Below are 21,975 nucleotides of genomic sequence, written 5' to 3' on the forward strand. Positions count from 1 at the left end.
GAGGTTTTTGTTGGTAAAGTATCTTGTAACAGTTAATATTATTGACTGCCTTATTCACTTTGGAACTGCGTTCTCTGTTTGGATAGCTCCAGTGAAGCCATTGCTTCGTCAATAAGTTGGAAGTTTGGCAATCATTTTGTTAACATTCAAGGGGCTGGCGTTTCAACGGTTTGCTTCAGTTTATTGTATTTCTGGTTGCATTAAATCTTCATTCGACGGTTCTCCTCCGTGGGACTCAAGTGATTGCACCGCGTCACCCTCCTTCACCTCTTCAAAACCAACTTACATGGCTAAGTTAACTTTGAATTGAACTTTGGGGACAATGTGAAACCCCTCAAGGTTGTTGACACATTCGGGCCATGTTTTTCACCACATGCCATTCATACACACCACCGTAACTTCATCCCATGAATCAGCAATATTGTTGATACCCTTCAGGATGTTATATTCACACCAAAATTCCCCGATTATTGTTGGCTTATTTTTACCATCTGTTTCCTTAATGAGCTGGAAGAAGGTATGATGTAAATAATGAGCCTTGCATGTTGCTATTGCCCCCGATCCATTGGCTACAGCAATGAAGCTGTGTTGGATGGCAGGAAAGCAACCGTAACATTTTCCAATAAGTCATCAAGGTTGGTAGGATAACCTGGGGCATTATCCAAGTTAAGTAGTATCTTGAAGTCAGTATTTTATTTAGCACAATATGGCTTCCAGGCAGGGATGACATATAGAGAAAACCATTCTTGGAAAATTGTCTGAGTTATCCAGGCTTTCTTATTTGATCGCCAAATAACATGCAGATGTTCCTTCGAATAGCTCTTCAAAAACTTTGGTATCTGAGTGGTACACCACTAGGGCTTAAACTTGCAATTTCTTGCAGCGTTCCCACCAAGCCGAAGAGTTAAGCAACCTTTGGGTTTAAAACAAAAACAGAATTACCTGGAAAAACTCAGCAGGTCTGGCAGCATCGGTGGAGAAGAAAAGAGTCGACGTTTCGAGTCCACATGACCCTTCAACAGAACTGAAGTATAGTTAGGAGAGGGGTGAAATATAAGCTGGTTTAAGGTGGGGGGCGGGGGGAGAGAAGTTGAGGGTGGGGTGGTTGTAGGGACAAGCAACCACCTACAACCACCCCACTCTCAACTTCTCTTCCCCCGCCCCCCACCTTAACCCAGCTTATATTTCACCCCTCTCCTAACTATACTTCAGTTCTGTTGAAGGGTCATGTGGACTCGAAACGTCGACTCTTCTTCTCCACCGATGCTGCCAAACCTGCTGAGTTTTTCCAGGTAATTCTGTTTTTGTTTTGGATTTCCAGCATCCGCGGTAGCTTTTTGTTTTTATCTTTGGGTTTAAATCCTGGTGCTGGTTTTTCCTCTTGGGGGAAATATATGTTCTTTGGGCATTATTGGAAACATATGCCACAATCTCAGTTATGTTAAAGACTTGTTTCAGTAGGTAGCCACCTTCGGTAATTTTCTTTAAGTAGGGAATTTTTCAGCCACACCAGTATTGGAATGAGCTGTTTCACCTGTCACTTTTGTTATGCAAATTGCAGTGCCTCTGAAAACATTTGCACCAACCACAACTAGCACCAAAACTTTGACTGTGAACTCTCACCCTGTTGATTCTTTTAAGTCGTCATACAAGCTTTTACTCAAATGATCATCATACTAAGGTTTTGTTCTTCCATCCAGACAGCCAAGAGTCTTTTCATATTTTCCATGATGTTGCTTCCAATACAACTTGGTAGCACTTAAAGGTGAACTTTGCACCCTTTGATTTTTGTCAGCGTTACTGTGAATTATTCTTACCATTGCAGGAGATAACCCAAGCGCTCTCCCGATATCAACTGCTCATCAGCATCAAAATTCTTAAACCTCTTAATTTCTTAATTAATCGTTTTTCTTGTTTTCTTACTACCCAGACACTCTCTTGTCAGTTATTGAGTGTTTTGACATGTTTATAAGGGAGTGAATCACTAAATTACGATAAAAAGTTACTGATCATGTGCTTCAAACAGCGTCAAGATGGCATAGCGAGACTAATACTGAGGAGAGATTCTGGAATGCTGCATCACAATACAACTGGTTAGCCTCTCTATCTATATATATATATATATTATATTATATATACACCTCTATGTCTCGCAACAGAAAGTTCGCTGTGGCCTGCTGTTAAAAGCATATGTTCCCTTTTGTATGAGTGACATTGTAACAAAACAGTATTGACCAAATCAATTTTAAGTGAGGAATTACTGTATCCAATTTTTGACATTGGTGGGCTAACATAACTTCTCAGGGGAAGGAAATTGCAGCAATTCAGCCCTGAACAAACATTGCACATCTTATACAGTTCCAATTTTTGTTCTTCATCTTTGAACATGCTATTCACAGTATAGTTCAGCTTTAGTATCTTGAGCATTGTTACCGACAGGATTTTTTTGGAAAAAAGATCAATAGGAAATACTGTTTAATTAGCCCTTACCAAGGTTCATCGATGTGGCCAAATAGCATTTCTGCACTTAATAATTTAGAGAAAAAAAAGTTTGTTTTGTAAATGTTGGTTTTGAAATCTATCTCATCCTTATTTTTTAAATGTTGCACTCTTTGGGATCATAGATTTCCCAGGCAGGCTGTAGGACCAGTCTTGAACTGTTGTATTATTTCTGAAATTGACATATAAGTGAAGACGATTTAAGGGCGGGACGAATTGACATGTTTTGTCCATATAATAGTTCTGATTTTCTTCATTTCATTTTTATAATGTGAAACGTTTGACAATGAAGTTTTATGGCAGGGAGTTCAAAGGTACCCTCAAGTTAGTGATAACTTTTGGCTGCATGTCCCTTATTAAGATAACAATGATCCATATGTATATTTGCAACATCTATGGAAGTTCATTGACATATATTATGTATGTCAATGACCTTCAAAGATGTTGCAAATTGAATTTCACCAGTGTTCTTCAAACGGCTCTGTTCAGGTTATCCATGGAATAATTTATTGAAAAAAAAAACACATTTGATAACGTGCAAATTCTGTCAGCCATGGTTTAATTGCTAGCATTCTTGCCTCTGAATCACAGGGTCCTGGGTTCAAGTCACATTCTAGGACTGAGCCCAAAAATCAAGGCTGACACTCCAGTGTAGTACTGAGGTGTGCTGCACTGGTAGCGGTGCTATCTTTCCAATCGGATGTTAAACTGAGGCCCTGTCTGCCCTTTCCGATGGACATAATATTTCCCAAAGCACTATTTAGAAGAAGAATGGGGGTTATCCATGGTGCCCTGGTCAATATTTACCTTTCAATTAAAATCACAAAACCAGGTTATTTAGGTCTTATGACACTGCTTTTGTGGGAACTGGCTGTGGGCAAATTGTTGTCGTGATTCCTGCAACAGGAGCTATACTTTTATAAAGCACTTTGAAATGTCTGGTGGCCATGAAAGGCGTTATATAAATGCAAGATTTTTTTTAAAGTCTTTTACATTTTGAGCATTATTTTAATAAGGGACCAATTAGTTATCATGTTTGAAAAGTGTTAGCTAGAGGATTCACCTTAACATTGAAGTTTGCAGTAAGGATTCAGCAGCACCAGAATATTTTGTTTTCTTCAGTGTGCTAAATATACAACTTCATTTTGTTTACAGGAATATGAACTTGTTTTTTTTTGTCACTTGGGCTTTCTCCTTGCCAAATTTGATAGCTTTTTAAAATGTTAGCACAAGTGTCAACCAGTTTAGTCCTTTTGCTCTCTGACTGATTACATAAAATAACATATTTGCCATATGGCAAATAATGAAAATTTAATAAAAATATTATTTCTAGGTGGATGTTTGACATTTAATATTGTGAATTATTGAGCTACTGTGAATTTCATTGAGTCTTTTCTGTACAACCTAGGCCCCATTTGCCTTTTATACAGTGCAGTTGCAATATTTTAAATTCCACCATACACAAACAGACACACCCATCTCTCTCTTGAGAAAACACAAGTTATCGAATGTTTGTTTCAACTCTAGATTTGGATCTTGCTCCACACAGTATTTTCCCCTAAAAGAGGGGAGAGTTGTCATAAGGATGGCGTGGTAGAGGGTAATAAAAATTTGATGAACTTCCGAACGGTTCTCCACATGGCTCACCATACCTTGAGCATGTATACAGAATGTTTTTTGAAAATGTATTGCCTGGGACAATTGGTGTTCACAAGGCAAGTAACTATTTTCCAGTGTTTAATGTAATGGGATTTTTTACAGAAGTTGTTTTAAAAGCTGTGATCTGTTCCAGGTCATTTTGGATAGGCTTCTTAGGAGTGTTGCTACTGTCCAAATATGGATTAATTAAGAAAAGCTAGCATAGATTTTTTTTAAGGGCAGATTGTGTTTAACTAACTTGCTTGAGTTTTTTTTTGAGGTAAGAGGGCTGATGTGTATATGGACTTAAGGCATTTGATAAAGTACCACAAAAAGGCTTGTCAGTAAAGTTGGAGCCCATGGAATAAAAGTGACAGTGGCAGCATGCATACAAAGTTGGCTGAGTGACAGGAAACAGTAATGGTGAATGTTTGTTTCTCAGACTGGAGGAAGATGTATACTGGTGTCGGTGTTAGGACCACTTCATTTCTTGATCTATATTAATGACCTAAACTTTGGTGTACAGAGCACAAATTTTACTAGACTAACAGCAGGACTGGGTATGTTGTTCTATGAGGAAAGGTTGGACAGGTTAGACTTGACCCAGTGGAGTTTAAAAGAGGGGACTTGATTGAGACCTTTATAATCCTGAGGAGTCTTTACAGAGTGGATGTGGAGAAGATGTTTTCTCTTGTGGGAGAATCTAGAACTAGGGGTCACGGTTGCTCGTTTAAGACTAAGATGGGGAGAAATATATTTTCTGAGGATCGTGAGTCTTTGGAACACTTCTTCAAAATGCAGTAGAAGCAGAGTATTTGAACACTTTAAGGCAGAGGTGGATAGATTCTTGATTAACAAGGGGGTTAAAGGGGTAAATAGGAACGTGGGGTTGAGGTTACAATCAGATCAGCCATGATCTTATTGAACAGCGGAGCAGGCTTGAGTGGCCTACTCCTGCTTCTAATTCGTATGTTCAAAATTTGCAGTGGTGACACAAAACTTGGTAGCGTTGTGAACTGTGAGGAGCATAGTGGTAAATTCCAAAAGGACTTGGGTAGACTGGGAGAATGGGCAGAGAAGTGGCAGATAAACTTTAATGCAAAGTAAGTGTGAAGTAATATTTTGGTAGAGAGAATGAGGAGAGGCAATATAAAATAAAGGGTACAATTCTAAAGTGGGTGCATAAATCATTTGAAGGTGATGGGGCAGATTGAGAAAGCAGTAAATCATATTTATGGGATCTTGGGCTTCATAAATAGAGTACAAAAGCAAAGAAGTTATGAATCTGCGTAAAACCCTGGTTCGGTCTCTTAACTGGAGTATTGTGTTCATTTCTGGTCACACTTTAGGAAGGATGTGAAGGCATTAGAGAAGGTGCAGAAAAGATACATGAGAATTGTTCCAGGGATGAGGAGCTTCAGAAACAAGCAATGTGGATAGACTGGAGAAGCTGGGGCTGCTCTCCTTAGAGCAAAGAATAAGAGAAGTTTTGACAGAGGATTTCAAAATCATGAGAGGTCTAGGCAGAGAAGTTGGGGGGAAAATTGTTCCATTGACAGAAGGGTTGAGAACCAGAGGACATCAATTTAAGGTGATTGGTAAAAGAAGCAGCAATGATATGAGGAAAAGCTTTCTTACTCAGCACGTGGTTAGGATCTGGAATGCTCTGCCTGAAAGTGTGGTGGAGGCAGATTCGATTGAGGTCTTCAGATGACTATCCATTTTTCTTTTGAAGTGAAAAGTAATTGCAGAGCGACAAGGAAAAGGTGTGGGAGTGGGGTTAGGTGAATTGGTATTCCTGAGAGCCAGCATAGACACAATGAGCCGAATTGCTGCTTCCTATGCTGTAACCTTATGATTCTATGGAAATAACCCTGAAATTTTTTAAAACGGTGCCATGAATTGCCATTGTTGACGATGTATGTTTGGACCATATCTAGATGCAATTGCATAGACTCTTAAGGTGTTTTCATACTATGAACTTTGCTTGGATAATGTTTAAAATTATTTACAGTACCTGTGGCTTGGATATTGAGACATTGGTAACTTTTTTGACTTCATGGGTTCCCAGAGCAGCATCTTGTCTGCTGGAAGCACATATTGGAAATTCACATTCTGTAAAGGGTGGGACAGTAGAGGATTGCAATCAAATTCAAAAAGATTTAGATGTGGTAGGCAAATGTCATTTAGATAAATGTAGTGCCATGCATGTTGGTAGGACTAATATAGAATTCATGTATGATTTGCAGGGAGCCATAATGAAAAAGGTTGAGAAAAAATTGTTATTGTGCACAGATCACTGAAGGTTCATGAACAGTGTAGAAAAACTGTAGCTAAAGTTAACAGGGTGTTGCATTGTATTAATACAACCATTCAGTACAAATCAAGAGACCATTTTCCTAATATACAGGTCACTGGTTATACTGCATCTGGGATACTGTGCCCAGTTTTGATCTACCCTTGTGGGTGATGTAGCTAGGTAAAGGGTCCAGCGATGAGCTACAATAATTATTCCCTGCTTAAAAACCTCAGCTAGTCGAGGGCTCAAGGATCTTGATCAGTTTACTTTAGAGCAGTGTAGGCTTAGAGGTGATTTGATGGGAGGCCTTTATTTTCAAAGGGCTGGATAGCATGCCTATTATCCTGCGTAACTGACAGGAGAATCGACATGAGTTTAATGTATATAAAAATAGGGATAGATGGGATGTTAGGTGTTTTTTCTCCCCCAAAGTCGTGAGCCTCTAGAATACATTGCCAGCTGGTGAAGATACTAACACTCTTTGCCTTCAAGAGGGGGCTGGACAGGTTCTTGGGGAGAAGAACACACAAAGATGTTATAGATAAATTTGGTCCATGTGATCTCTTGGATTGCTTTTGATTGAGGAATTTTCCAGGATACCTTTTCACTAGTAGACCGTTTTTGTCTCTTCCAGATTATATGGCTATAGCCAATCTGTTCAATTTCATCCTATATGAATGCTTGCTTGGTCTGGGACTGTGTCTCACTTTAGTATTATCAATATGCTTGGTAATGAACATTGTTCAATCTTGGGTCTAATACACTGAGAAATTCAACAGATATCAAGTGGTATTTTCCACTAACAGCATGCTGCTGTCAAGCCAAAAATGCATTCTGCCTATCACAATTGAATTTCTGTGCAGATGCAATGCCAGGGCCCTAGGACATACTTCCCAATGATTGACAAGATATCAAACAGCAGGTCCCTACGGCTGTTCACAATAGGCAAAGTACTGACCATACTCAACCCACCCATGTTTGCAAAATTCAGAACATAATGTCTAACGTTAGATGTGATTGTGATTGGACAGCTCTTGCTGAACAAAGAATTAACTAACAACCAATTTACGATTATCAGTTGGGCTCACTTATGTTTGCTAGAAGCTACATATATTCATGCAGGGGATCTGCCCTCTGCAGGCAAAAGGAACATGTCCAGGCTTGTACCTTTTTTGAATTAAACAAAAACATGGGGAATAATAGTTCCCTGCGTTCTCCATGGTCTGACTTGTCAACCGATCAGAACCCTTTTCTCATGCAGTATAAATTTTTGCTCCATTTGAAATTTGGTATTCTTGTTTCTGTCCTGAGTGCATGACTAAAAGCAATGACAGTATGTCTTGTTTTCAGCAAAATTAAATATGTTGCATTGTATAACTGATTTTTATACAGGAAAAGTGAGTTTGTGGCATTTTTTAACAAAGTGTGCCTTGGAAGCAAAAAGATTGACAACCCCTTTCCTACAGAATCTCTCTTGTGTGGATGCACAAATTTATCAATCAAAATCCAAACCAGTTAATTACACAAACATCCTGTTATTGAATTAGATATTTCAGAAAACTACAGTCAGTCCACTCTGATGTTGCTGCAGTGTTTTTAAATGTCTTTCTACAGTTCCAAGCAAATTATTCATACTTTTGGTATGAATGCATAAACCCAGTAAATGCTTAAAATTGGGTTGATAATTGTTTAGTTGCAAATACACAAGCATTTACTGGGCTTCTTTTGCTTCACCAGTAGGAATTTCCCTATTTTAAAAAGTGACTCCTTCATCTAATGGCACTTGGATAGAATCTGTCAATTAAAGGAGTCAAATATACAACTCTTTCTACGAGTGTCCTCTGATTCCACCAGTGAGTCAAAAGTGATAGATTAGCTGGAAAGAATGCTCTGGTCAGGTTACAAAGCAACATCTGACTGGCAACCATTTTTAGAAAAATAATGGACTACATATTCAGAGCAAGAGTTGAATAAATATTTGGCTTTAGCTCATTTCTATTTGCATACTGGTCTGTCAATTCAGAATGAAGCCTGCATTATAAAAATAAAATTTATCTGAATGAGGTTAGAAAGACTCTTTCAATTTCCCATGAATTTTACAGAATCTCTAATTGAAAAATTAAGTGGAGGGCGAGCATTTTAGCGATAGTGACCACAATATGGTACAGTTTAAGTTTGTGATGGACAAAGAAATTGACAAGTTGCAAAAAAAATATTTTGAACTGGGGGAGAGTGGATTTTAGTAAAATAAGGCAGGATCTGGCCAAGGTAGACTGGGAACAGTTACTTGTGGGGAAATCTACAGAGGAAAAGTGGGGGGTGTTCAAAAAGGAAATAGGGAGGGTGCAGGCTCAACATGTTCCCTCTAGCGTGATAGGAAGGAGTAACAAGCCCAGAGAACCATGGATGACCAGAGATATTCAGGTTACGATGTGAAGGAAAAGAGAGGCTTTTAGCAGGTACAAGGGAAGCAAATCAGCAGAGGCAAAGGTAGAGTACAGAAAGTGCAGGGTGGAGCTTAAGAAAGCGATTAGGAGAGCAAAGAGGGGATATGAGAAAACTCTGGCTGGTGAAAGTAGGGAAAATCCCAAGATATTCTATAAGTATATCAATGGGAAGAGGATAACCAGGGAAAGAGTAGGGCCTATAAGGGTCCAAGGGGACAATCTATGGGTGGAGCCAGAGGACATCACTAGAGTGTTGAATGGATACTTCATGTCCTCCTTCACCCAAGAGAACAAGGATGAAAGTATCGAACTCTGGGAGAGAGACTGCTAGGTTCTTAAGCAAATTGATATAGGGAATGACAAGGTATTGGAGGTGTTGGCAGGCTTAAAAGTGGACAAATCTCCAGGTCCAGATGATTTATGTCCCAGACTGCTGAGGGAGGCAAGGGAGGAGATCGCAGGGGCTCTGACCCAAATTTTTAATTCCTCTCTGGCGCGGGGGGAGGTGCCAGAGGACGGGAGAACAGCTAATGTGGTTCTGCTATTTAAGAAGGGTTGTAGAGATAAGCCAGGGAACTACAGGCCAGTGAGTCTCACGTCAGTGGTAGGGAAACTATTGGAGAAATTTCTGAAGAAGAGTATCTATCTCCACTTGGAGAGGCAAGGTTTGATGAGGGATAGTCAGCATGGCTTTGTCAGAGGGAGATCATGTCTAACAAATTTGATTGAATTTTTTGAGGTGACCAGGTGTGTAGATGACGGTAGTGTAGTTGATGTAGTTTATATGGATTTTAGCAAAGCCATTGACAAGGTCCCACATGGGAGACTAATAAAGAAGGCAAAGGCACATGGGATACAGAGTAATTTGATAAGGTAAATTCAAAATTGGCTTAGTTGTAGGAGGCAGAGGGAGATGACAGAAGGATGCTTTAGGGACGGGAAGCCAATGTCCAGTGGCGTACCACAGGGATCTGTGCTTGGTCTATTATTTGTCATTTATATAAACGACATAGATGACTATGTGGGGGGTAGGATTAGTAAGTTTGCAGATAACACAAAGATTGGCCGGGTGGTTAACAGTGAGGTTGAGTGTCTTGGGCTACAGGAAGATATAGACGGGATGGTCAAATGGGCAGATAAGTGGCAGATGGAATTTAACCCTGAAAAGTGTGAGGTGATACACTTTGGAAGGAGTAATTTGACAAGGAAGTATTCAATGAATGGCATGACACTAGGAAGTTCTGAGGAACACGGGGACCTTGGCATGTGTGTCCATAGATCTCTGAAGGCAGAGGGGCATGTTAGTGGGGTGGTGAAAAAGGCATATGGGACACTTGCCTTTATCAATCGAGGCATAGATTACAAAAGTAGGGAGGTCATGTTGGAGTTGTATAGAACCTCGGTAAGGCCGCAGCTGGAGTACTGTGTGCAGTTTTGGTCGCCACATTATAGGAAGGATGTGATTGCACTGGAGGGGGTGCAGAGGAGATTCACCAGGATGTTGCCTGGAATGAAACATTTATATAATGAAGAGAGGTTGGATAGACTTGGGTTGTTTTTGTTGGAGCAGAGAAGACTGAGGGGCGACCTGATCGAGGTGTACAAGATTATGAGGGGTATGGACAGGGTGGATGTGGAGCAGCTGTTCCCCTTAGTTGAACGGTCAGTCACAAGGGGGCATAAGTTCAAGGTGAGGGGCAGGAGGTTTAGGGGGAATGTGAGGAAAATCTTTTTTACCCAGAGGGTGGTGTCGGTCTGGAATGCACTGCCTGGGAGGGTGGTGGAGGCGGGTTGCCTCACATCCTTTAAAAAGTACCTGGATGAGCACTTGGCACGTCATAACGTTCAAGGCTATGGGGCCAAGTGCTGGTAAATGGGATTAGGTAGGTAGGTAGGTCAGGTGTTTCTCCTGTGTCGGTGCAGACTCGATGGGCCTCTTCTGCACTGTGATTCTATGATAACAGCTAAAGAATTACAATGAAGAGAGACAACACTGCTGCTAAAAGCATTGAACATAATTAAAATACCGAACAGGAAAGGATTCCTGAAGACTTCAGTCGGCAGCATCTCTGCATAGTAATGGTCAGGAATACTAGCAAAGGTATTAAAGAATCAATTTTATCTTTGGATCTCCATTTGTAGTTAACTGTTTTGTAGAATATGTTTTATAAGGCAATAATCTGCAGTAAGTCATTAAAAAATTAGAATCATCAAAGCTCCTTTGCAAAGCTATGCAAACTGTCATACAAGACAGACTTGTGTAGTTCTAACCCAGTAGATACATTGATACTGTCTGACAATTGTTTTACATTTACCTGTGAGGACAGCTTTTTTATTTAGGTAAAAAAGAGACCCACTCTGGAATGTAAGTTAGTGTTAGCTAAAAGTGAAGGTCATAGAGGAGACGTAATGTAATGGTCTTTTCCCTATAGGATGAAAAATGAGAGCAAGCTAAGAGACCCAAGGGTTAATCACTCCATGACAGAGCTTAGCCACTTAAAGGTCTCCAGCACCCTTCACATTGTGCTGTGAGAGGATCATTCCCTTTAATCCATAAGTGAAGATTCAGCTTCTAGAACAGACAACAGCTCCAAGCTTCTATGTAATAGTAAATTACTGTTTAATACCATGGAAATGAATGGAATAAACTTAAAAATGAACAAGTGGAATGTATTAAGATTATTTTAATTAAATTAAAGCAGAAATAAATAGTAGACATGTTTGCCAGGAGTAACTTTGGCTACTTCATAGAGCCCAGGGAAAGTAGTTTAACCATGTTTGATGAAATAGAAAGCTTTAAACACAAAACATATCTAGGAAATACTGGGAATAGTACTTTACTAAGTGAGATTACTTCCTTTTTACTAAGTGCAATCAAGTGCAGAATGTGGTCTACAACTTTATCATTCTTGTGATGCTGGATAATTGTGTTGCAGCTGACTTTTCAATCAGTTATTTAGATACAAGGAAGATAGCATAGAAATTCCTTAAAGTTTGTGGCTACATCAATTATATTGTTATCTCTCATGACCAATTCTGTTAATCTGAATTAAAAAATAAAAAATAACCACTTCATATTAATTTAATTAACTAATTACATTGAGGAACTCTGGAGCTTCTTCAAAAGAGGCAAAATATTTTGATGTCCTACTAATGTAAATTATGTCAACATGGTGAGAATGCGGAGATGCATATTTTCAAGATTGGAACCCATCCTCATTTTAGTCCACATTCAATTATTGCCTTTTGGTAACTTCTGCTTCCTGTTGTCTCTCCTCTTTCCACTTGGCTTTCTTCGCCATGTTAATGGCAGTCAATGATTCATGTCTACTTGCAGCCTGCAGCCATACATGGAAAATAAAGATGGTATGCCATCATTTTTAGGTACCAAATCTATTCAGACTTAGAATCCAAGAAAACATTTGTAATGTTTCAAATAGCTTCACACAGTATTAACTTCACTGCTGAGATCTTGAGCCCTGTCCTGAAACTTATCTTGAATCTTCCAGCAGAAGATCTAAATTGGAAGCATGCATTAGCAATGCAGTGAGGGACTTTAAGAACATTTGACTTTTCATTCCTACGATTACATTAGTTCAATATTTTGTTTTTCTGATCAAAAAGTAGCAGCTAAAGTTTTCAGCAAAGTGGCCAGGATCCATACCTTTTGCTTTGTCAACTACACCTGCTTTATATGTCACTTATAGACTCTGAAGGAAGCCATTCTGCTTGCTGTGTCTGTGACACCTCTCTGTAAGCTAGTACCATTCCCGTGTCCTTTTACAACTACGTTTTGGGGAGGTGTCAGCTGTGGCTCAGTTCATAGCACCCTCGCCTTTGAATCAGAAGGTTGTGGGTTCATGTCCCACTCCCGGAAACCAAGAACTGTGAATGTACTCGAAAGAGTTACATGCGATCTGTTGATAACTCGAAAGAGTTACAACTGCGTTTTGATTATCCAAGCTAGATGATCAGGTCGTGAGGTATGTGCTAGGCCATGAGATTACAGATTACAACACAGCTGCTAGTGGTGGCCCACAGCACCCCTCAAATGCCCAGTTTTAAACTAATCAATTGGTCCTTAATCCGTCCACTCAGCACAGCAGTAATATCACATTACACAATGGAGGGAGCTTCACTGTGCAAGAGAGACTATCTTGACAATGACAGTGTAGTGGCTACACTTAGCAAATTTGTGGTCAAATACTTTTCAACAGGCATGTATTCTGCAGTTCAATTGAATGGTAATGATCAATCCAGCTGTAAGGATTGCTTCATATCAAATCTGCCATGGGTCCTTTTGCAAGGGAATGAGTAACTGCTGAGATCATCTAAGCAATCACAATATGGAAGCTTTATTGCATCTTTGACCAGTGTGGTGACTGATAAAATGAACAATTTCTTGGTCCAAGTTAGATTGGGAAATTACTTTAGGTGAAAGCGTTAGTTAGTTGAGTTCAAATGATGTTCTGTATGAATGGCGTATTGAAAAGTGAACCGTGCAGTTAACTACAAACCATAAATTGACATTGGTGTAATTTTCCGTGCAATAAACTTCTCAAAGAGCTTCAAATGCTAGGTACGTTAACTTGTGATTTGTCATTGTGCGACAGATAGAAATGTTATAACTAGGAATGTTACCATGCATATGTTGCTCTTCCTGCATGGCAGGTGGTGTGAAATGCAAAGCCAGTATTTGGATTATGACATGGGAAGCATCCTTTGCTGAGTGTAAAATTACAATTTGTGCCTTAGCCCAGAATATAGTAATACAGTTTGGTTTTCTAGTTTCAGTTGCATGCTATGACCACATATGAAGCTTGGGACTAGTCACTAGTCTAAAAACTTTAAACTTATTTGCATCCATTTATTCTTTGAATAAACCTCAACCACCAACTTGTTCACCCCAGTATTTTAAAATATGACATAACCAAGTCACATGTTGTGACCCAAACAAGTACAATTATTGGTCACATGATTGACAGAAGGGCTGGATCTTCAGGTAAGTTAAAGAAAGTTGAGAATGAATAATTAATAACATTCAATCCATTTGTGAACCAGCTAGTAAGATTTTCCCTTACCTTCTTTCCTGAAATGATTGTTGCAATACAGGCTACAACTGTCAAGACTATCATAATATAACTAGCTTTCACTCTTATTTTGTTCCTTGCAGCATCAATCATCTCAAACCTAAAACAAATGAAATAACCATGTTATCAACACAAACCAGTCAAGTATCAATTAATCTTTATCAATTATGGAATCTTCAGAACAGTGAGGACGGAAGTTAGAAGCAATTTCTTTACACAGAGCTGCTTTGTCACAGAAGCTGAAGGGGAGATCATTGCATCTTTTAAGAGAAAAAGTAGATAAAACTTTAACCACAGGAACACAGATGGGCACCAGTTTTGCACAGACACAATAAGTTGAATGGCTTAGTTCCATGCTTTAAGCTTCCATGATTTCATTGGAATCCAAGAAATTGCAATTCTCTATCAATTTCCAAAAACTTCCAAAAGTATCAGCTAACTTAAGTCCAGTCACGAATAAAGGTCCAGAAACTGTTGGGGAATTATGTATCTCACAGAGAGCACTGTGAATTAGACTTTTTAACCTCACCCATATTTTTGTGCTGCAAACTGCTGGAAGTGCGAATTGATAGTGTGGCAATATCAGTGGCACATTTAGGACTTCAAACATGAAAATATTTTACATTGCACAAAACTATATTGCAATATTATACAGCACTATCAGTGGTACAACAGGACTGACAAAAACAGAACCTTATTCTGTAAAGTTTTATGCAATCTAGTTTAGAAGAATGAGAGGCAACCTTAATGAAACTTACACGGTTCTTAGGGGGCTTGACAGGGTAGATGCTGAGAGGTTGTTTCCCATTGTGGGAGAGTCTAGGACCAGAGGGCATAATCTCAGAGTAAGGGGTCACCCATATAGGACCGATGAGGAGGAATTTCCTCTGAGGGTTGTAGAGGCTGGGTTGTTAAGTATATTCAAGGCTGAGATTGACAGACTTTTAATTAGTAAGGGAATCCAGGGTTATCGGTACTCGCATCTTTTCCTCAAACCTTTTCCTAAATCCCTTCAGTGGATGTGTGCAAAGTGACCTACACTCCTGTAGAGAATTACTTTAAGGTTAGGGTTTTTGTCGTTTGCAGTGAGGTTAATGAAGGAATAAAAATAAAAATTGTTTACCAAGGAAGGTAGCACCAACATCCCAATTCAAAAAGCCACCAACCAGTAATATCCCATACCCGTTTCACCACTTACGAAACCACAGCTGGTACATCTTCTTCTCGTTTGAAACGACCGGTCCACACCAACATCTTTTTATCAAAACCTGAAGGCTTGCAGCCTGGTAATTTGAAGGCTGGGCGTTCTGAAAGAAATACAAGAACACAACTTATTTCCATAGAACACAGTTACCCAATAGCTTGTGTTACACAACATTGTAGAACATAAAATATCAAAAGTACAGGTTAGCTTTGGCTAAGCAGTAGCAGTCTCAACTCCGAAACAGAAGGTTGTGGTTAAGGTCCCATTCCAGAGATTTAAGCATATAAAATCTAGGCTGAACTTCAATACTGAGGGTATGCTATACTGTCAGAGGGGTCATCTTTGGATGAGATGTTAAACTGAGACCCAGTGTGCCCTCTCAGATGAACATAAACGCTCCTATGACACTATTCAAAGAGGAGTGTCTGGCCAATATTTATTTCTAAACCTACGTCACTAAAACACATTATTTGGACATTATCTTAACTCTATTTGTGGGACCTTGCTATATGCAAATTGGCTGCTGTGTTTCCTACATTATAACAGTAATAAGAGATCAAGGTACTTCATTGGTTGTAAAGTGCTTTGGAATATCCTGAGGTCATGAAAGGCACAATATAAATGCAAATCTTTATTCAATGTTTAGATGTTACAATTTCAAGGCTGTCGTGGATAATTTCTTTGGTTGTCATGGCCTCTCCCATAAGCTGACCCGCATCACTCATAATCAGGAGTTTACTTTCATAACCAAATATATAAACATACAGTATCATTGCCTGGGGGTTTAAGAATCAGACCTTCATTACATAGACTAGATATTACAATCCTTGCACGTAACCTCATCTGTGCATTTACTATGATCCGAAAGGGAACTCGAGTCAAAACATGGAATTCCCTCCCTAACGCATTGTGTGCAGCTGCATGGACTGCAGCAGTTCAAGAAGGTGGCACACAACCACCTTCTCAAGGGCAATTAGGGATGGCCAACAAATGCTGACCTTGCCAGCAATACTCTCATTCCATGAAAAAATAAAAACAATAATACTTTGGTGAGATAAGGCCAGGTATGAATTGCTAAACTTCTATTTTATGCAAACATGAACCATGAAATAAAAGTTACATGCAATTTCACCTCTTTCAATTAAAATTCTTAGCAATATAATATAAATACACCATGTTGTCCAGGCTATTGTCTTACGTAACACTTTGTTTAGTATCCTTATCAGAACGGCTCAATCTGGGCCTGCTCCACTTCCCTTTCCTATCTCAGTGAACGAACTTTACCAACTGACCTTGAACATGTGTTTAACTCTTCTGTTGTATCTGAGTGCAGAAAGCTGAGAGCTATTCCTGCCAGGGGAGAGGGGTGGAGGAGGAATTTTTAAAAAAATATTTTCGTGGGATGTAAGCATTGTTGGCAAGACCAGCATTTGTTGACCATTCCTAATTGCCCACGAGAAGGTGGTGGTGAGAAACTTTCTCGAACCACTGCAGTTCATCTGGTGCAGATACACCTGTGTTGTTAGGAAGGAAGTTCCAGCATTTTGATCGAGGAACAGTGAAGGAACACCGATATAGTTCCAAGTCGAGATGGCGTGTGGCTTGGAGAGGAACTTGCAGGCGGTGTTCCCATCTATCTGCTGCCCTTGTCCTTCTAGATGTTAGTGGTTGTGGGTTTGGAAGGTGCTGCCTAAGGAGCTTTGGTGAATTCCTGCAGTGTGTCGTGTAGATGGCACACACTGCTACCAATGTGGGTCGGTGGTGGGAGGGAGTGAATGTTTGTGGATATGGTGCCAATCAAGCGGGCTGCTTAGTCCTAGATGTTGTCAAGCTTCTTGAGTGTTGTGGGAGCTGCACTCATCCAGGTAAGTGGGGAGTATTCTGTCACTCTCCTGACTTGTGCCTTGTAGATGGTGGACAGGCTTTGGGGAGTCAGGAGGGGAGTTAATCGTCGCAGGATTCCTAGCCTCTGACCTACTCTTGTAGCCACCATATTTATATGACTAGTCCATTTCAATTTCTGGTCAATGGTAACCCCGAGGATGTTGATATTGGGGGATTCAGTGATGGTAATGCCACTGAACATCTAGGGGTGATGGTTAGATTTTTTCTTGTTGGAGATGGTCATTGCCCGACACTTGTGTGGCACGAATATTATTTGCCACTTGTCAGCCCAAGCCTCGATATTGTCCAGGTCTTGCTGCATTTGGACATAGACTGCTTCAGTATCTGAGGAGTCACGAATGGTGCTGAACATTGTGCAATCATCAGTGAACATCCGCACTTCTGACCTCATGATGGAAAGGTGGTCATTGACGAAGCAGCTGAAGGTGGCTGGGCCAAGGACTACCCTGAGGAACACCTGCAGTGATGTCTTGGAGCTGACATAACTGACCTCCAACAACCACAACCATCTTCCTTTCTGCTAGGTATGACTCCAACCAGTGGAGAGTTTTCCCCAATTCCCGTTAACTCCAGTTTTGCTAGGGATCCTTGATACCACACTCGGTCAAATGCGGCCTTGATGTCAAGGGCAGTCACTCTCACCTCGGGAGTTCAGCTCTTTTGTCCATGTTTGAACCAAGGCAGTAATGAGGTCAGGAGCAAAGTCGCCCCGGCAGAACCCAAACTGGGCATCAGTGAGCAGGTTATTGCTAAGCAAGTGCTGCTTGATAGCACTGTTGATGACCCCTTCCATTACGTTACTGATGATGGAGAATAGACTGATGGGGCGATAATTGGCTGGGCTGGATTTGTCCTGCTTTTTGTGTACAGGATATACCTGGGCAATTTTCCACGTAGCCGGGTAGATGCCAGTAGCTGTACTGGAACAGCTTGGCTAGGGGCGCGGCAAGTTCTGGAGCACAAGCTTTCAGTACTATTGCTGGAATATTGTCAGGGCCCATAGCCTTTCCCCTATTCAGTGCCTTCAGCCGTTTCTTGATATTCATGTGGAGTGAATCGAATTGGCTGAAGACTGGCATCTGTGATGCTGGGGGCCTCCAGAGGAGGCCGAGATGTATCATCCCCTTGTCACTTCTGGCTGAAGATTGTAGCAAATGCTTTTGCACTGATGTGCTGGGCACCCCTAAAATTGAGGGTAGGAATATTTGTGGAGCCTCCTCCTCCAGCGAGTTGTTTAATTGTCCACCACCATTCATGACTGGATGTGGCAAGACTGCAGAGCTTAGATCTGACCCATTGGTTGTGGGATCACTTAGCTCTGTCTATCACTTGCTGCCTATGCTGTTTGGCATGCAACTAGTCCTATGTTATAGCTTCACCAGGTTGACACCTCATTTTTAGGTATGTCTGGTGCTGCTCCTGACATACACTCCTGCACTCTTCATTGAACCAGGGTTGATCCTCTGGCTTGATGGTAATGGTAGAGTAGGGGATATGTTGGGCCATGAAGTTACAGATGTTCGAATACAATTCTGCTGCTGCTGATGGCCGGCAGCATCTCATGCCCAGTTTTGAGTTGCTAGATCTGTTCAAAATCTATCCCATTTAGCACAGTGGTAGTGCCACACAACACAATGGAGGGTATCCTCAATGTGAAGACAGGACTTCGTCCCCACAACAACTGTGCAGTAGTCACTCCTACCAATACTTACATGGACAGATGCATCTGCGGCAGGCACGCTGGTGAGGATGAGGTCGGGTATGTTTTTCCCTCTTGTTGGTTCCATCACCACCTGCCGCAGACCCAGTCTAGCAGCTATGCCCTTTAGTGGTGCTACAAAGCCACTCTTGGTGATGGGTATTGAAGCCCCCTACCCAGAGTACATTTTCACCCTTGCCACCCTCAGTGCTTCCTCCAAGTGGTGTTCAACATGGAGGAGCATTGATTCATTGAGGGAGGGTGGTATGTGTTAATCAGCAGAAGGTTTCCTTGCCCATATTTTACCTGATGCCATGAGACTTCATGGGGTCTGGAGTCAATGTTGAGGACTCCCAAGGCAACTCCCGACTGTATACCACTGTGCCGCCACCACTGCTGGGTCTGTCCTGCTGGTGGGACAGGATATACCCAGAGATGGTGAAGGTGGTGTCTGGGATATTATCTATAAGATATTCTGTGAGAGTGACTATGTCAGGCTGTTGCTTGACTAGTCTGCGAGGTAGCTCTCCCAATTTTGGCACTAGCCCCCAAATGTTAGTAAGGAGGACTTTGCAGGGTCGACAGGGCTGAGTTTGCTGTTGTTGTTTCAGGTGCCTAGGTCGATGGAACCATTACACTTCCTAGCAGTTCACACATCAGTTTGTGCTCAAATGGGAGTTAAAATGACCTACAGTGTGAAGAGAACCGCTGTGAGGTTTCAGGCATATGTCCAAAATTAGTCGTTCAACTTGTAGTGCTTTAAAAAACAGGCCTATGTATTGCTTTGGCTTTGTAAGTTTAAGAACTAAATTCTTGTAGCTATCTAGAACTTTTGTTTATGAACATGTATCAAATGAATGTATCCTCCTGTACTTTGCAAGTGTATCTTGCTACCAGCTTTAACACACTGATTGTCCTTATGCATTGATTTAATACATGTGTAGATTTTATGTATGAAGTAACTTTGTTATTTCTGTATTAGGTTAAAGGCTATGTGCCACTTCGTACTCTTTTGCTATTTTTAATTAACTTGTGCCAAGCAACAATCACTATAGAAATATGCAGCAATGAAGTAGTTCTCTCAGCCAAAACACACTGATATGCACATGTCTGAATGAGAATTCTACAGGATGTGCAATATTGATACCAATACAACAATTAGATATTTGGGAACATGAGCCCAGAAGTTAATTATCAGTACTTGATACCGCATGCTCTCTTATCTAAATGGACAAAGAAACTACCATCATCTTAGTAGAAAGCCTTGAATTTTAATGAAGGAACATAAAAAGCTATAATGAGGGGGACTGTTCCACAGGTAACTAACAGCTTAGGGAACCAGTTAGGAGTTACCTAGAAATGACATCTGTAGATGGCCATCGCCTTAGAAATCAGAGACTGATCACGCACCACCCAAGCTATTCAGAGTTCAGGAACACGACTGATCATGAGGATTGGCTATGTATCAGTGAGGGTTAATAAATACCAGCTTCCAGGGAAAGGCACGCAGAGTGGGAAGATGAAAAATTAAAGATGTTGCAGAGAAAAGAGACTGCAAGCCTGCAGTGAACAAAGAGAGGAACCAACCCATGTGCCATCTGTATCCAAGGCCAAAGTGGGTGACAAGACCCACCTGAAGCCAGTAAAGTCGCTACCTAACTTTAAGTATGATTTTTTTGTTACATAAATGTTTCCTAAATTACATCACAGACTATCACTTATTGCTTGAATGGTCAAAGACTCAAAAGGACAAATAATAAGTGACTGAAGACTCGCAGAATTAGAGATTAAACACCCAGAAACTTACAGGTGGTAGAGGAAATGAATGCTTCAGGTGATGGATGGGTGCTGGGCAAGCATACTGCTTTGTCCCTGATGATGTCAAGCTTCTTTGAGTGTTACTGGACCTTTAAACATCCAGGCAAGTGGAGAGTATTCCATCACATGTCTGACTCGTGCCTTCTAGATGGTAAACACACTTTGGGGAATCAGAAGGCAAGTTACTCTCCACAAAATTCCCAGCCTTGACTTGCTCATGTAACCACAGTATATATATATATATATATAGCTGGCCCATTTCAGTTTCTGGTCGATGGTAATGCGCAGAATATTGATATTGGGAAGTTTAATGATGCTATTAAATGTCAAGGGGAGATGATTAGATTCTATCTTGTTGGAGATGGTCATTTCCTAGCATTTGCATGGTGCAAATGTTACTTGTTGTTTATCAACCCAAGCCTGAATGTTGTCTAGGTCTTGCTGCATATAGACACAGACTGCTTCAGTATCTGAGGAGACACAAGTGGCACTGAACACTGTGCAATCATCAGTAAACATCTCCACTTCTGACTTTATGATGGAGCAAAGGTCATTGATGAAGCAGCTGAAGATAGTTGGGCCTCAGACACAACCAGGAAGAGCTGCAGCGATCCCGGGAATGAGATGACTGGTTTCCAACAACTTATTTTGTGCTAGGTATGACTCCAACCAGCGGAGAGTTTTTCCCATTGACTCCAGTTTTGCTAGGGCTCCTTGATGCCCCACTCGGTCAAATTCTGCCTTGATGTCAAGGGCAGTCACTCTCACCTCTTCAGTTCAGCTCTTTTGCCCATGTTTGGACTAAGGCTGTAATGAGGTCAGGAGCGGAGCGGCCCTGAGGGGACAGGAGGAAATGCGAGGTCAGGGAGGTTGGAGTGAGGTTGCTGATGATGAGGACCAAGCCAGTGCTTCCTAATCTGAAGCCCCGTCCTTACCTCCAGCTCTGGCCGGTGTCACTGAGCCGCTTCCCTCGGGGGATTTGCCGTCCTCCCGTTTGCTGCAAAACCATCGCCGCCGGCTCCAAGCGAACAGCCGCTCCCGATTTGCCCGGAGCGCCAGAGTGAGGCCTCCAGCCGCCGTGCAAGTCCACATCCCGAGGCCGTCCCAGCAGAGCCCTCACTCTAAACCCCTCTCGCGCGGGGGGCGGAGTCACTCTAAACCCCTCTCGCGCAGGGGGGCGGAGTCACCGCGGGGCCGACCGAGCCCTCACTCTAAGCCCCTCTCGCGCGGGGGGTGGAGTCAACGCGGGGCTGGCCGGACCTCCCACTTCAATCGGGGCGATTACAATCAGTATTTAGGCGGCGCAGAGACGCCTGTCGGTATTATAAATGAGCAGAATTGTGTTTGTTATTGAAAAAGGACAAACAAGAGGTTTT

General features: G+C 41.3%; 1 protein-coding gene across 2 annotated transcripts in view; it reads right to left on the bottom strand.

The window, feature by feature from the left end:
* Positions 1–21,946, bottom strand: part of LOC144691645 (protein FAM162B-like) — a 48,805-nt gene extending 26,859 nt beyond the window's left edge. Inside the window, exons 1-4 of one of the 2 annotated variants that reach the window (XM_078559946.1) lie at positions 21,535–21,946; positions 15,172–15,280; positions 13,965–14,073; positions 11,705–12,221 (exon numbers count right to left, since the gene is read on the bottom strand). In XM_078559946.1, the coding sequence (XP_078416072.1) occupies positions 12,120–12,221; positions 13,965–14,073; positions 15,172–15,280; positions 21,535–21,691 (477 nt within the window). In that variant the 5' untranslated portion in view covers positions 21,692–21,946 and the 3' untranslated portion in view covers positions 11,705–12,119. Of the gene's footprint in view, positions 1–11,704; positions 12,222–13,964; positions 14,074–15,171; positions 15,281–21,534 lie in introns of those variants that run through there. The other variant, XM_078559948.1, reaches the window with a different exon arrangement.
* Between the last annotated feature and the right edge of the window lie 29 nt (positions 21,947–21,975).

Source organism: Cetorhinus maximus, chromosome 16 (genome assembly GCF_964194155.1).
Source record: "Cetorhinus maximus chromosome 16, sCetMax3.hap1.1, whole genome shotgun sequence".
NCBI lineage: Eukaryota > Metazoa > Chordata > Chondrichthyes > Lamniformes > Cetorhinidae > Cetorhinus > Cetorhinus maximus.